A 16,590-nucleotide genomic window follows, 5' to 3' on the forward strand; every position below is an offset into this window, starting at 1 on the left:
TTGGTCATAAAACCAGTGTCTCTTAAGTACATGTTTTTTTAATGTCTATCAGAGTTATGAATTTGAGGCCTGGTCTAAAGTGCAGAATTAGGTCAATATAAGCCATCTTATGTTCACCTAACTTTGTAAGTGTCTGCACTACAGTGTTGTAATGTAAATCAGCCAGTGCACTGATTTCACCTCTGCAAGAAGCATAGCACATAGGTCAATGTAGTTAGGTCAACAGAGTGTAAGTAATAGCTTCTGCACTGACATCAGACTTTGCCTGCTGTCAAGATCTGGCCGCTGAACCTCTGGCTAAGGTTGGTAGGGATGCAGCTGTCAGTGCCCAACAATGCCCCACACTGACAGTTAAATCGATACAAGCACTCCTGGTGAGGATGTGCACCACTGACAGAAGAGCTAGTGTGGATATACAAAACCAATTTAATTATTCTGGTGGCTGTATGTCGACGTAATTTAAGTCAACTTAAATTTGTAGTATAGACATGCTTCTATGTTCCCAGACTGGTCTATTGAAGGGGCTGTGTCCATTTCTTTTGAGAATAAAATGTCTTTTATTATTTTTCTGTGTGAGTTCATTTGATAGCATATAAAATACAAACAAGGTGCACAAACAAGACCCATTATGTCTGGCCATAGTACTCTAGCTGAAAAAGTATAAGCCTCAGTCAAACCAGCCACCACACAAAAGGCCAGTTTCCCCCAGGACACAACCAACTTCCTCCAGACACTATGCAATATTAACAACTTCCCTCAGAGCACTAACCTTAACACTATGAATGTATCCTTTATATACACCATGATTGCATTGCTGTCTGCCTTAAATATCTACAAGGCAATAGACAGCACTCAGAAATCCATCCCAAACATGTTGCCAAACTCATCCATTTCATCCTTATCCATAACAACTTTACTTTTAACAGCAAACACTTTGTCCTAACCATGTGTAATCAGATGTTAGCTGTGTGTGTATTCTTCTCTGCTGCACTGGCTCTGGCCAGATAGTCCATACAGCTGGCTCCAGTCAAACTGCCCAAAGACCATCAGATAAGGTTTCAGTAGTAAAAGCACCCAAGTAGGCTTACTGTCAGCAAAACATGCTAGTATCCATAGACTTGACAGGACCAGGAAAATATATATATATATATATATATATATATATATATATATATATATGCACGTTACAATGGATCAGCAGAGTCAGTGGTGGGACTTTAGGCTTTATTTTATACACTAATACAAACAAATTACATATTGCCCCTCTGCCATAGTTAGTTACTTTCCCCTGATATGGTTTGTTACCATCTATTACCTTATACACATTGACTTAATCAAAAGATCTTTAGTCTATCATACTGGCATCATAATCTTATCTTTAAGAGAGATCAACATATTCCTGTTATCTTTGGGGAATGTTTATGTACCATACTTGGTATGAGGGTGTTCTAGTACCACCCATAATACCTATTAAATTAATGAGCCTTGCTCATCTCAGGAATGTGTATTTTTTTGCAATACTAGTCCTGTTCTTGCCAGATTCTGTGAACCTGCAAACAGGCAGACTGACTTCTGATAACAATCTGAATTTTGCTGATTGTCTTATAATAGCATGGCTGGACCACTTCTTCAGTTCAGGCCTCAGGCCTCAATACCGAACCTCTGATCTAAGGTGTGACGTCTCAGTCTCTATTTCTACTAAAGATGGGACTAGCCATGGGCAGCAGAATGGATTCCCAATATGCTAATCTCTTTATGAGCCATCTCAAGAAAGAATTTCTGGAAGAATCTTCATTCTCTGGACAGAAACCTAGACTCCCTATTAAATTAATGCCATCATTTCAAATCCCACCCATCCATTAAACTTTAGAACTCACACCAGCATCAAATGCCGGGACACCACGATTAGCTTGAAATATGGGATTCTACAGATAACTATAGACAAGGAACTAATGGATCACCACACTTTCACAGATTCTATAATCATCTCAAACAGGCTAAGAACTCTGTTACCGGACCTTCAGAAATCACAGAATATACTCCAAGAAGGCAGTGCAGAATACACACCTTAAAGTACTTCACATTGGCTGTGTCTACACTGCACCCCTTTTCCGGAAAAGGGATGCAGATGAGACAAGTTGGAATTGCAAATGCTGCGGGGATTTACATCTCCCCTGCTTCATTTGCATGAACATGGCTGCCGCTTTTTTCTGGCTCGGGGCTTTGCCGGAAAAAAGCGCCAGTCTAGACGGGGATCTTTCGGAAAATAAAGCTTTTTCCGAAAGGTCCCTTATTCCTGATTTTAAGAGGAATAAGGGACCTTTCGGAAAAGGCTTTATTTTCCGAAAGATCCCCATCTAGACTGGCGCTTTTTTCCGGCAAAGCCCCGAGCCAGAAAAAAGCGACAGCCATGTTCATGCAAATGGAGCGGGGGAGATATAAATCCCCGCTTCATTTGCAATTCCGACTTGTCTCATCTGCATCCCTTTTCCGGAAAAGGGGTGCAGTGTAGACACAGCCATTGTGTTCAGTTAATCAGAACACTCCACCAAAGTTGTAGAGGACATCATGGAATAAGCCACCCAATTCCACAGGAGAATGTGCTTCAATACAGGGTGGAAAAACCCTCACGGACTACATACACCTACTTGTTCTCTACTACCTAACATGGGATATCATCAAACAGTTACAAATCATACTTAATGGGGGCCACACTCTGAAAGAAATCTTTCCTGAACCCCTTTTCTGGCCTTCAAAACAAGCCCCCTCACACCAAACTCATCATTAGAAACCAGCTCCTCTAAGATCAGGACACACCAACTCAAAATGGCACTAGACTCTCCCAGAACAACAGATGCAAAACCTGAAGGCATATCTCCACAGCTATAATAAATACTCCTGCAACACACCTTTCAAAATCCATGGTCCTACACATGCCTGTCACAACATATGGTGTACCTCACCCAGGGCATCAAATATCCCAATAACAACCATATGGATGAAACCAGATAATCACTATTTAAAATGAACTCACCATGGGCAGTCGGTGCAGGTAGGGCTGGGGGAGGCAGGTAAGCCCCCAACTCCACCTACAGTCCTGCCCCTTCTGCTGATGGCATGTAACACACCTCCACGGGGAGAAAAGGAGTAGGCACATGTGTGCTTGTGCCAAATTTTCTCCACCCTGGAGCACTGGGATGGGAGGAGGGTGCATGGCTCCAGCCATCTCACCCCCAGAGCACTGTTAAAAATGTACACCTTGTATGCAGATACTGAGGGAGGACAGAAAGAACCAGAAAAATTAGATACGTGAGCCATTAATCACTGCACGAATCACTCTTCCCAGAATTTTTCTTGAATAAGTATACAAATTGCATGTTAGCTACATAAGTGATGATTTCGCTGATGTAGAAATATCATTTAAACAAGATTCAGCCTATCTTACAATGACATTTCAACATGGGTGCTAAACAAATAATAATGGAAGATGAATACTTCTAGTGCGATATGAATATTGGGCATTCCATTACCTGCATAGACAAAAAATTCCCACTGAAGAAATATTATTTCATACAAGTCACACTTGCTAGACAGTGGAGGTCAATACAGTGTCATGTATATTTTATAGGGTGTACTGTTTTTTATTTCTGTAGGTTAAGCTATGGTAAATTACTGAATCCATCTATACAGAAATATTTCATATGTGATCAATGAAGCTTTCAAAGAACACATCTGCTTAAATTTCAAACTCTCTCATTCTGTTAAGATTCTTTAGTCCAACTGTTCTTCTAAAATCATTCCAGATCTTTTCCCCTCTTTTTCTGATGATACAAGACAGGGTAATTAGTTTGCATAGGAGCTTTCAACATGCAATTTTTTGAGTATAATTTTAGAGGTCACTTGAAAATGCATTTGTCATTATTATATTGCTGTGCAACAAATATTCACTATAAAACAAGAAGCTTTCTTTAATTATATTTAGACAGGTTGCTATACATCACTTTTAATCTTGACTAAAGCATTAAATGGAAAAAGTATAAGTCTGATAGGATTCTTTTACATTGTATACTTCGGGGGAGCGGGGGTGGGGGCAGAGGGAATTGGGTACTTACCGAGCTCCACGGGCAGCCTTTTTATAGGATTTCTTTCTAAAAGTAAAGTTTTCAATTGCCTTTGTAATAAAACAAAAAAAAGTAACAATTTAAAAGCAAAGCTAAAGTGCATTGTTAAAACACAAAACAGATCACTTCTTTTGTTCATTAATTTTTCTTGCCCTTGTTTACTACCACATTAATGACATCTGAGGAAACTGGGATGCTTCCCCATAGCTACCATCAATGCTGAACTATGAGTTATGTATCTCACTGGTTCAGGACCTGATGAAATCTTTGCAAGTTGAATGGAAATTTTTTAAAGACACCATAATAGAGGCTAAACTTAAGTGTATACCCCAAATTTAAAAAAATACCAAAAACATGCCACGGGGCTAAACAACAAACTAAAAGAAGCAATAAGAGGCAAAAAGGTATCCTTTTAAAAATGGAAGCTAAATTATAGAAAATAGAAAGGAGCATAAACTCTGAGAAATGAAGTGTAAAAATATAATTGGAAGATCAAAAAAAATTGAAGAATATCTAGCCAAGAAGTTAGAAAATAGTAGCAAAACAGTAACAAAAGAAAATAGTAGCAAAAAGGGACAGCTTTTTCGAAAGATCCTATAAACCTCAAAAAATGAGGTTTACAGGATCTTTCGAAAAAGGCTTCTTTTTTCAAAAGAAATGAGTCTAGACTATGGTTTTACTTTCGAAATAGTGCTTTTTCAAAAGAGCACCATGATGCGATTATGAAAATGAAGCGCAGGAAATTCAAATCCCAGCTTCATTTGTAATATCGACGTGCCTAATTTACATCCCTTTCTCGAAAGAGGGATGTAGTCTAGACACACCCATTCAGATCTGTGTCAGAAAAGAGACTACATCCATTCCAAAGAGCAACCATGACACACAGACAACTTCTCGAAATTCTATAGTACAAGTATCTGGTCCAACTATCTAAAGGAGACTTAGCAAGTTACAATCACATGTAATCAGGAGCTCATTTGATTTAAGTGAGTCAAATGAGCTCCTGATTACATGTGATTGTATTGTAATTTGAAACAAAATTAAAAGGGAAATCCTAAACCTCATCCACGAAGGACACTGATGACTTAATAAATTCCATGAATAAGTCAAACAGTTTGGTATCTGGGCATCAGCAAGAACATACAGAATAAAGTATCTGTATTGAACACTGCAGAACTAACTGACCAACACAATACAAAGAACCTTTAATAACAGCATCATTTCTGCCAAACAGACCTTGGAAGAGATAAGCTGCAGATTTATGCAGATTCAGAGGATACCAATATTCGGTAGTGGTGGACAATTTTTCCAAGCTGTAGTGAGCAGGGATGGCCACTCACTGACCCTGAGGAAGAAGAACCCCTCTCTAAGCCTGGGTGGGCTGAAACGGACCCTGCCCCTTTAAGTCTTCAAAGGCCTAGAGGTGAAGCAGGAAGTATAAAAGCTGAGCCGATAAGCTCATTAGGGGGGCAGCCACTGGCGGGAGCAGAAGCCTACCCTGAACTTTCACACTGGGAGGACCCTGAGTATCCGGCTGAGGCTAACTGGCCTGCCGGGCCCGGTCATTGAAGAGGAGAACCTTATTTTCCTACTCCCAGATGTGAACTACGTAGACCCTGTGAACCCGCCGCTGCCTGGGAGCCAGGTACAGACTGAGAGGAGCCCGGAAGTGGTCCAGGGGAAGCCAAGAATGGTCAGTTGAGCTGATAGCCCTTTGATGTGTGTCAGAGTGTTTTGGAGCAGATTCCCTGCTGACCCCAGTGGCCACCAAGGGCCAAGGCGGCCACTGCTAGGGCCCAGGGCCAGGACACGGTGGAGTAGGGAGGGCCCGCGTCCCCCCTGCCACCCAACATACTGGGTGGCAGTCTCCCCCTCTACATGTGAGCCAAACAACTGTGTGTTTTCCTGCCCCGCCCTGAACCAGGGCCTGGGCTAAAAGCTGACTGTGGAAACTGTTTGCCTGCCTACCCTGAACCAGGGCCTAGGCTAAAAGCTGACTGCAGAAACTATTTGTTTGCCTGCCCCACTCTGAACCAGGGTCGGGGCTGTATTGACATTTAGGCATTGCGTCCTGCCCCACCCTCAAGCCCCACTGTCTTAAAGGGGCCCCTGGACTAATAAGTATAGGCCTAAGCACCAGTCAGGGGCCCAGGATTGAGCAAGACCACTTACACAAGCATATAGGGTATGTCTACACTAACACCCTAGTTCGAACTAGGGTGGTTAATGTAGGCAACCGGAATTGTAAATGAAGCCCGGGATTTGAATTTCCCGGGCTTCATTTGCATCTTGCCGGGCGTCGCCATTTTTAAATGTCCGCTAGTTCAGACTTCGTGCCCGCGGCTACACGCGGCACGAACTAGGTAGTTCGGATTAGGCTTCCTATTCCGAACTACTGTTACTCCTCGTGGAACAGCGTTTTTTTCGAAAAGGTGTTTTTTCTGAAAAAAAAACCCCGCATCCAGACTAGTTTCACTTTGAAAGATCCTCTTTCGAAAGTGAGATCGGAAGAAGATATGCAAATTCCCGCAGAATTTGCATATCCTCTTTTGAAAATTCTATGTAGTCTAGACATAACCTAAGAGATTGTTGGATTTAGAACCTGGTAGATTATGTTTGTATTAGACTGCGTGAAGAAAAAGGATGGACAACTCCAGCTGTCAGAAAGAAAAATGATTTACTTTCCAGATCACCATTAAGTCAGACAGTGGAAATTCAACAGAAATTGTTGACTGTTACTGTTTGTTCAGACAGAACAATCAACAAGTAACCAGCAGTATCCCCCAGCCCTCAGAGCTGCCCGGGCACGCCATGCAGCCCTCCTGTGGTGATTTAAAGGGTCTGGAACTCTGGGCACTGCCCCTGCCATAGCTGCAGTGGCTGGGAGCCCCAGGCCTCCTAGAATGACCAGGCCCCAGAGCAATTGCCTTTTCTGTCCGCCCCCTGTCCTCCCCCCCATCATCGGGCCCATCAAGAACCCACCCAGTGACTGGGACAATTACACTCTACCCCCGGGTGCCTCTACTTATGGTTGATGCAGAACACCATGATGACTCAAAGATTCCAGATCAACCAGAGAGACATTGCAACTAATGAACAGCCAGCTATTATGAATTCAGGTCATGTAATTAGAAAATCAGTATGATTCAGAGACATTTAACAAACTGATAGGTACTGACCTTTAAAGATAGCGTGTTAGTATACATTTTGTAATATTCTATAAAGGATGAGATGTAATAAAATGTCAAACTGTATTATACCATTCAGCATTAAGTGGCGTCATGTGTAACATACCTCTTCTGGGAATATAACAGTTACACCTTGCCTTGTATTAAAGTATTTTAAAGAGAACACATCTTATATCTTCCTGGAATGGAAGATCTATTCCTGGTCAATAGCTGGCACATGACAGGATGCACCCTGAATCCATCCATATCTAACATCTGTGTAATTCTGATATGCACTTCCAAGCTTGTTAGATTAAATTAGAAGCTTAATTTTTGTATATGATACCATGAAAAAATGCTATATAACAGGTCAGGGACAAAGTACTCTGAAATTAAAATGGCTGCATAGTCTTAAGGATTTACTATAAGGCCTGATTTTGTGACACATGGTGATAAAGATAATTAGTATTGGTTTACACTTTGTTTAATTGATTTATGAGGTTTTCTGCTCCTTGTGAGACAAAAATTTGAGCTTCCCTCATAATACAGGGCCAGATTTTGCAATTTGAGAAGATCCTGGTCCCAGTGACTACATCCTTAAGAGCTGATGAATGTATTAGGATTTACACTGTAAAAACTAAAAACTAAATCTAAAATCGATTTTGGTCTCTCAGTTTTTTAGTGAAATGATAGTACAGTACCTGAACTGTTTGGTGTTAATGCTATAAATTGAAATCACTATAATTTTTAAATCCCCACTTTATTGTTTGTATCTGCAACATTATCTCCTGCTAAAACTATTATCTTTCACTGACTGATCTACCTCACTGACCTATGCAACATACAAAGTAATATGAGAAACCTGTTACTAGTTATTTTAAGTCATTCAATATGATAATCTAAAAATTACATCATGCAGCTGTTTGATTTTATTTATTATTTCTTAATCTCAGACACTAACTACTGCACACAGCCAGGAATAAATGGACTGTGAGCATGGGAGGCCCAAAGAGTTAGTAAAGGATATTTTCTTTCCTTCTACTCCAATAGTGGCCTCTCTTGCTGCCACTCTTCCCTAAGACAGAGGTTCAGTTACTGGATCTATTCAGGATACCATCTCCATCCATTTGGAGCATACACAGCAACAGCCAAGATTATACTCTCATGTGACTTCACTTTTTGTGTCATCCAAATAACCTCCAATAAATAATCCTTCAAAAAAAGTAGTAAGGAAAAGCTTGATATTCTTGATAAATGAGAAAAAAAAAGCAACAAAAATGTTAAAGCAAACTTTAAGGCCATCTTTGTAAATCATAGAGAAAATGTAATGGGAATTGGAATTTTTGCAAGTTTTCAGTAAAATACAGGCAGTCCCTGGGTTACGTACAAGATAGGGACTGTAGGTTTGTTCTTAAGTTGAATCTGTATGTAAGTCAGAACTGGCGTCCAGATTCAGCCGCTGCTGAAACTGATCAGTTTCAACAGTGGCTGAATCTGGACGCCAGTTCTGACTTACATACAGATTCAACTTAAGAACCACAGCATCCGCAACTCAGCTGCTGCTGAAACTGATCAGCGGCTGATTCCAGGAAGCCCGGGGCAGGGGCTTCCTGTAGTCAGCCACTGGTCAGTTTCAGCAGCGGCTGACTTGGGGACGCCTGGGGCAGAGCAGCTGGGGTGCTGCTGGGTTGGTCCAGTAGCGCCGCCGCTGGACCAACCCAGCAGCACCCAAGCTGCTCTGCCCCAGGCGTCCTGATTCAGCCGCTGCTGAAACTGACCAGCAGTGGCTGAATCAGGACGCCTGGGACAGAGCAGCTGGGGTGCTGCCGGGTTGGTCCAGTAGCGCCCAGAGCGGCGCTATGGGACCAACCGGCAGCCCCCCAGCTGCTGTACCACAGGCGCCCGGAGCAAAGCGGCGGAGCACGGGGGCAGCGGGACAGCCCAGACGCGCCGTGGCTGTCCTGCTGCCCTCGGGCTCCGCGGCTTTGCTCTGCTTTGCTCCCTGTCCCCCTGATCTTCAGACCAGGGGAACGGGGAGCAAAGCGGCGGAACACATGGGCAGCAGGCAGCCCAGACGCGTCTGGGCTGTCCGCGGCCCGCGTGCTCCGCGGCTTTGCTCTGCTTTGCTCCCCGTCCCCCTGGTCTGCAGACCAGGGGGACGGGGAGCAAAGCAGCGGAACACGCGGGCAGCGGGCAGCCCAGACGCCCACACGCGGGCAGCGGGCAGCCTGCAGACCAGGGGGACGGGGAGCAAAGCAGAGCAAAGTGGCGGAGCACGCGGGCAGCGGACAGCCCCGACGCGTCTGGGCTGCCCGCTGCCCGCGTGTTCCGCCGCTTTGCTTCCTCTCCCTGGTCTGCTGGAGACCAGGGAGAGGGCCCCGTTCGTAAGTCGGATCCGCGTAACTCGGGGATTGCCTTTAACCTTTCCCTTAACTATGTGCCTGAGTCAGAGCTGTTCATATGATGGTTCAGGGCAGCTGCCTCAGGCCCTGTGCTTTGAGGGGTGACCGCCTTAACCATCCTATAGATGGGTTCGTGTCCCATATTAACCATGAGGCCCAGAGTGGCCTAGGGGATTTCCTGCTGGAGTTGTGTACATTTAGTCAACGGTGCCCATTAATGTAGACTTGCCCAAGATATCACACTAGTTATCCCATATATGGAACCTACAATGGTCTTTTCACTGCACTCTTAACTTCCTGCCATTGTAATGGTAATTCTTTTCAGCACTTAAGTGACAGCTTTATTGTTGTGTCTCTACTCCGCAGTACTCATGTCTCAGCATGATTTACTTAGTTTATTTTTGCTAACCCATTTTTACATGACCCAAGATACAAGGACTTGAAACTATGGGATAGATTTCTCTCTCCGTTTCTTCCTCCTCGTGCCAGTAAATCAGGAGTAACGCAATAGAAGTCAATGAAATTAAAAAGGTGTAAAGTTGAAATGAAAGGGGAATCAGGCCATATGTCTCTGAAGGTGAAAGTATTTGTGAACTAACCTAGTGCACTAGTTAGTTGTAGTTGCTCATTTAGCTGAGCTTTACTAACCAGTTCTTGATTACTATTTTGCAGTTTTGAGGTCAATATAGAATTAACTTGCACAAAAGTCGGAGAATAAAAAAGTTACCGGTAAAGGCAAATAGATGAAGAATATTTTTTGTTATCAATACAAGAAATTCCTTACTTGTGACATCCAATCCCAGGGGGAAGAGTTTTAATTTTGTTATGCCGGAGATCCAGCCAAACAAGATTTGGCAGCTGCTGAAATAAATCCTTAGGAATTATGGATAAAGCATTTCCTTCCAGATGCAAATGCTAATGTAAAAAAAAAATAAAATAAAACAAATATGTTTTAAAACCAGAATTAAAGGAGAATGACTGTTCCCTTCGCCTGAAGAACATTACTGTGAAAACCCTGGTAAACTGACCTATAAACTATCCTAAAAATTACAGTTTCATAAAACCATTAAGTAGATGATTGTTACAATCAGTTTTTTATTTAATTAAGGACTAGTTTTTATAAAGCAGAAGGGAAAAATTATAGTTAAGAATCTCTAGATTTTCCACTGTCTTTAAAATGAGAGCCATACTAGGCCTTTAATTGGTGCCTACAAAATTTAAGTCAAATGTGTAATTATCAGAATTACAGCAATTTACTCACCTTAAGGTTGGGTAATTTGTATATTTCCTCTGTAAGATGCTGAAGATTTTTCTTACTCAAATCCAAAGTATTTGTAGCAGTATACAATGTATCTTCAACAGCCTTCCTGATATCTTTTGATGAACTTGAACCAGATAGGTTTCTCTTTTTCTGACAGTCATTCTCTAAGTAATCACCACTATCATGAGACTCTTGAAAAAAGCTTTCATCCATTTGTTAGCAAACCTAAAATACTGACCATATAATGCAAACTGATTATCTGAAAGTAAGTCATAAGCCAAGAGCAAATAATAACAACAAAAATCCCACAGGTTTCTTTTCTGTGACTTTTATTTCCCACGTCTCCACTAGAGCTATGTGATACTTTAGAGGATCAGAAAATAATGAAATTATTCTATATTTTTACATTCATTTAAAAGTAATAACAAAGGGAAAAAACACTGGGTTCATGCTTCTCATAACAGCATCCCTTATATCTCTCTCCCACACCATCCCTTATATTTTGAATGGGTTTATATTTTCCATGCACCACATGATCTCCATCTCCTACGATGCCTTCTCAAAACATATTTCAAAGCTGAGTACAGTTCTGTGTTTTCTGGGATGGTACTTGCACCTTAGTAGTTTCCCAGTACCCTCTGTCTCCTCCAAATTCCCTTCCTCCCTCTTCCAACACCCACCTCTTTCTTTCTCATTTGTTCTAACTACCACAAAGACATATGCACTATAGAGTGCTCAAAACCCCTGAATATCTGAAGTGCACCTATTTTCTATTTCAAGTGATGGAGTCCATCTCAAAGTAGAACCAGAATTCAGAGGACTTCTCTGCTTAAATTACCATCTGTAAATTTAGAAAATTAGTGCTTATTTAGGTGGCAAAATCTGCAGATTATACTAAACTGGTCAAGATAGTTAAGTCCAAAGCAGACTGTGAAGAGTTTCAAAAGGATCTCACAACACTAGGTGAGTTGGCAATGACATGGCAGATGATTTGCAATGTTCATAAATACAAAGTAATGCATATTGGAAAACATAATCCCAACTATACATGCAAAATGATGGGCACTAAATTAGCAATTCCTCTCCAGAGAGAAATCTTGGAGTCATTGTGGATAGTTCTCTGAAAACTAGAGATATTAAAAAGCATTTAATAAGGTAACCATGTAGTCGCTAAAAATCTTAGTGGTTACATGTACTGCAGCATGTAGCAAAGCCTCCCCGGAAGCAGAGCAGGTAGCTCTTGCCTGCCCGGTTCTTGGGGAAGAGACTGCTGCAGCAGCAAATCGACAGCTCTTGCCTCCCAGGGAGGAGGCTTCTCTGCAGCGATGCTGCCTCCACGGGAAGTCAACTGAGTTTAACCAACACCATTAACCAATAAGCATTAATTTATCAGTTAAATGGTTAGTCAGTTAAACCCTAACATCCCTACTGAAAACATCCACTCAGTATATCTTATTGCCTTTATGTAAATCCACATTTTGAATACTGCATGCAGATGTGGTTGCCTCATCCAAAAACATCTTGGCATTGGAAAAAGTTCAGAAAAGGACAACAAAAATAATTAGGAGTTTGTAATGGCTGCCATTTGAGCAGAGATTAATAAAAGGGATTTTTTCACCTTAGAAAAGAGGAGACTAAGGGGGGATATGATAGAGGTATACAAAATCATGACTGGTGTGGAGTAAGTAAAAAGAGATAAGTTATTTACTTGTTCCCATAACACAAGAACTAAGGGTAACAAAATGAAATGAACAGGTAGCAGGTTTAAACAACAATAGGAAGTATTTCTTCATACAATGCACAGTCAACCTATAGAACCCCTTGCCAGAGGATTTATGTAGACCAGGATTTTAACAGGGTTCAAAAAAGAACTAGATAAATTCATGGAGCATAGGTCCATCAATGTTTTTTAGCCAGAATGAGTAGGAATGGTGTCCCTAGTTTGTTTAAACTGGGAATGGGTGACAGGGGTGACAGGGGAGGAATCACTTGATGATTGCCTGTTTTGTTCCTTCCCTCTGGGGCACTTGGCATTGGCCACTGTCAAAAGATAGGCTACTGGGCTAGATGAACCTTTTGTCTGACTTGGTATGGCCTTCCTTATGTTCTTATGTTCACTTATCTTTGTAAAAATCTTTGAGGGGCAATGAATGAAAAGTATAGTGTAAGTGCAATGTGTTGTTATGTAACATTGTTTCTACCATCTCATGTCTAAGTGCAGGAACAACTTAAGTATTTCTCTTTAACATCTTTAAAGATTTGTGGATATGCAGAGTGTGATGCAATCCTATTTATTTTAAAATGAGAAACTTGATCTAATGGCTAGAGTGCTAGCCTGAGACTTGGTAGATTAGTTGTATATAATTCTCTGTTCTGTCACAGAAATCTTCTGTGACTGTGGATAAGTTGCTTGGGCAGATTTTCAGAGGTATTCAGCCAACAAAAGATGCAGATACCATAAAATCGCGAGTATAATGTGCACCTACGTATAGTGAATACCGTTCCACGAGGAGTACAGATAGTTCAGAATGGCTACGTAGTTCGAACTATCTAGCCCGTGCCGTGTGTAACCGCGCGGCACGGGGTTCGCACTAGCCGGCTTTTAAAAATGGCGGCGCCGGCTTTATGCTAATGAAGCCCGGGAAATTCAAATCCCAGGCTTCATTAGCAAGTTCGGTATGCATACATTACCCCGCTAGTTCGAACTAGCGGGGTAGTGTAGACATACCCTAAGACAATGAGAGCTAGGTTGACCCTATAGTAAAAGACCAGCAAAAGGACTATATACATTGTATTGTAGAGCCTGACATTATAAGTTGGTAAATAATGCAGTTTATGAGAACAATATAAACAACATGTTTGAGATAAAACTGTGTCTACATGATTTCCTTATACCTCAGTTACATTATGCAATACAGTTTGGTTTAGGTTAATTTAAGTAATGCTTTTTACCTAAAATTGTTTTTAAATTGTCATGATTAAATTCCTGTGATTTTCATAATTGTAAATAATTGATCATTTAGGATATTTGTTTACAGCACCATATATTCTCAATATTGAGTATTTTGATTTAAAGAAAAACAAGCTAAAAAAATGGTCAAGGCTGTTCCTATGTGCCTTCCCGTTCCTCAAATGTCAGTGGCAATACTACATAATCTTCCATTAGTTATTTTGTTTGACTGTTTGTTTATCATTCTTGCAGTTTTATTACTGTTGCAAAGTTGCTTAAAAGGAATTGTAGTGCAATCCTAACTGGCAGTTACAAAAATACAAACCAAAATCAGATTCTGAAAAACACATGTATTTAACTTTATTGAGATTAGTCTCACTGGAAAAAAAAACTAGTTAAGCATGTACGTGTTTTAAAGACCGAGGCCTACCGATCTGACCTGCATAACTATTCTCCATCTTTTGCTCCTTAGAACAAATATATGAAAAGGAGAAGATAAAAAGTATAATGCCCCTCATAGGAATGCTACAAGCCTCACTTACAGATTCATCTGAAAGTTTCCATTTCTTGTAATTTATTCAAGGATTTTACTATGATATTTAATAGATTAAAAAAAAAGAGCCCTTATTTATCTCCTTACTCCAAGTGCATGCACAGAAACACAGATGAACTTCTCTCACACTGGTAAAAGTTCAGGACTAACCCCACTGGAGTCAGCAAAAGCACACAGCTGTAGAACTGATGTGAGAGAAGAGAACCAGGCCCAGAGAGTTATAAACCATACTGGCTTTTACAGTCACAAAATCCCTGACACCGTGGTACTCTCACTAGGGTAACCAGTTTTTTAAACTTCATTTTTTTTAAACTGTGGCCCAGAACTCAGCCCTGCCAGGAAGGGTCTGGCCTTCGATTCAGAACCAGGATTTGCTCTATTAGGACCGCTTTGCTGCTTTCTGGGTTTTGGATTAGGGCTGCAGGGCAGACTCACTGACATGGGGACAAAAAACGAGCATCCCCCGGCCAAACAGTGCCTCGGGGAGGTTTGATTGTGGGGGGCAGTGCAGCGCCGCACCAGATGGCAGAGGGACTTGGTTGGCCCTACAGAAACTCCCTCCAGAGCTGGGGAGTGGTACGGAGGGGGGAGGTCACGGTACAGGACGCCCCAAAGCCCGACAGGCTCCTCTCCCAGCAGCAGCTGGCGCCTTCCGCCTGCCTCAACCCCCTCACCGCACCCCAGCCTGCTCCCCCCTCACGGCATCCTCCAGGCCTCCCCCCCATTCCGGCCCCGCGAGCTCTTACCCTCCGCCTCCGGGCTGCGCGAGGTCCCGGCTCCCCAGCTCCTTTGTGCCGGCACCAAAATGCAACAAACAGGCCCGTGAGGCAGCCGCAGTCTCCATAGCAACAGCCAAGCGGCGGGGAATCGGTAGCAAAAGCGCCTGCGGCCCTGGAGTTGGGCTCTTGCTAGCGGCGGCCGCCGCCACCCCCCGGCCCTGTACAATGGGGACTCGCGACCCCCAAACCTCCTCCCCACGCGGGCCCCGCACAGTCATGGCCAGTCTTCCCCGCGTGCCCCACAAACCCGCCCCACGCCCTCTCCCAGCTCCAACTTCTGTGCAGCCTACACATTCTCCCTTCACCCAGAGCCACCTTCTCCCTGCACGGGGCCTAGGGTTGCCAGGTGCCCAGTTTTGAACTGGACTGTCGGGTATTTGAGCTTTCTGTCCAGGAAACAAATTGAGAAAATACTGGACATATAAATGTCGGGTATTTGCTAATTAAGTTAGTTTTATTATTATGCGTATCAGTATGTCGGGAGACACGTTCACACTGCATGAGCATGTCGATCAGCCAGGCGCACGCAACTACGCAGTAGTGAGGGGGGCAGGGCGGGATGGAATCTCTGGGGCTGGACTCACCAATGCTCCCCACCAGGACCGTGCATAGGACGGGCAGCACCCTGGGATCTGCGTGCACCCGGGCCAGCCCCATTCCCGGCAGCTGGTTCCCCCTGCCCCCCGGCCAGCCCCGCTCCCTGATGGCTGATTCTCTCCCCCTGTTCCTGCCGCCCGGTCAGCTCTGCTCCCCCCAACCCTCTCCCAGCCAGCCCTGCTTCCCGCCGGCCGGTCCCCTTACCCCTCCAGCCAGCCCCACTCCCTGCCGGATGGTTCTCCCCTGGCGAGCCCCACTCCCCCCGACCCCCTCCCAGCTGGCTCTGCTCCCCTTCCAGCCGGTCCCCCTCCCCAATCTGAGATCAAGTGTGTCTGGTATTTTTTAAGCCATCTGGTTACCCTAGTGCACCCTCCACCCAGACCCCACCTAGTCCCTTTCCTCCCTGCACCCCCACAAAGTCCCTTCACAGATCCTGCACAGACACCCTAGACCTCCTTGTGTCCTACATAACCCATCCCCCAGCCAGACCCTGCACAGCCACCCTCCCCAATCTTTTCGGTGAAGTTTTTTAATTTTGTCCCCGCCCCAAATACTGCTCCCCCCCATACACCTCCAGTCTTTGCCCCATAGACCTTTCTTCTTCCCCTTTCTGAGCCTACAAATCTCAGCCTTATACGCACAGCTGTACTGGGTCAGACCCATAGTTAGAGTTGTCCCACCCATAGGATGAATTGGGGCGACCTCCCTAATGCCCAAGTTTTGAGGCCACTGTGGTAGCCACCCTAACCATTCTATGGAT

At 43.4% G+C, this 16,590-nt stretch overlaps 1 protein-coding gene across 2 annotated transcripts in view; it reads right to left on the bottom strand.

Moving 5' to 3' along the window:
• The window catches only part of LRRC27 (leucine rich repeat containing 27), an 88,606-nt gene extending 73,215 nt beyond the window's left edge, over window positions 1–15,391 (bottom strand). The window contains exons 1-4 of one of the 2 annotated variants that reach the window (XM_075935233.1): window positions 15,201–15,391; window positions 10,952–11,184; window positions 10,475–10,605; window positions 4,113–4,171 (exon numbers count right to left, since the gene is read on the bottom strand). In XM_075935233.1, coding sequence (XP_075791348.1) covers window positions 4,113–4,171; window positions 10,475–10,605; window positions 10,952–11,164 — 403 coding nt within the window. In that variant the 5' untranslated portion in view covers window positions 11,165–11,184; window positions 15,201–15,391. The remainder of the gene's footprint in view (window positions 1–4,112; window positions 4,172–10,474; window positions 10,606–10,951; window positions 11,185–15,200) is intronic. The other variant, XM_075935234.1, reaches the window with a different exon arrangement.
• Between the last annotated feature and the right edge of the window lie 1,199 nt (window positions 15,392–16,590).

This window comes from Pelodiscus sinensis, chromosome 8 (genome assembly GCF_049634645.1).
Source record: "Pelodiscus sinensis isolate JC-2024 chromosome 8, ASM4963464v1, whole genome shotgun sequence".
NCBI classification, from domain to species: Eukaryota; Metazoa; Chordata; order Testudines; family Trionychidae; genus Pelodiscus; species Pelodiscus sinensis.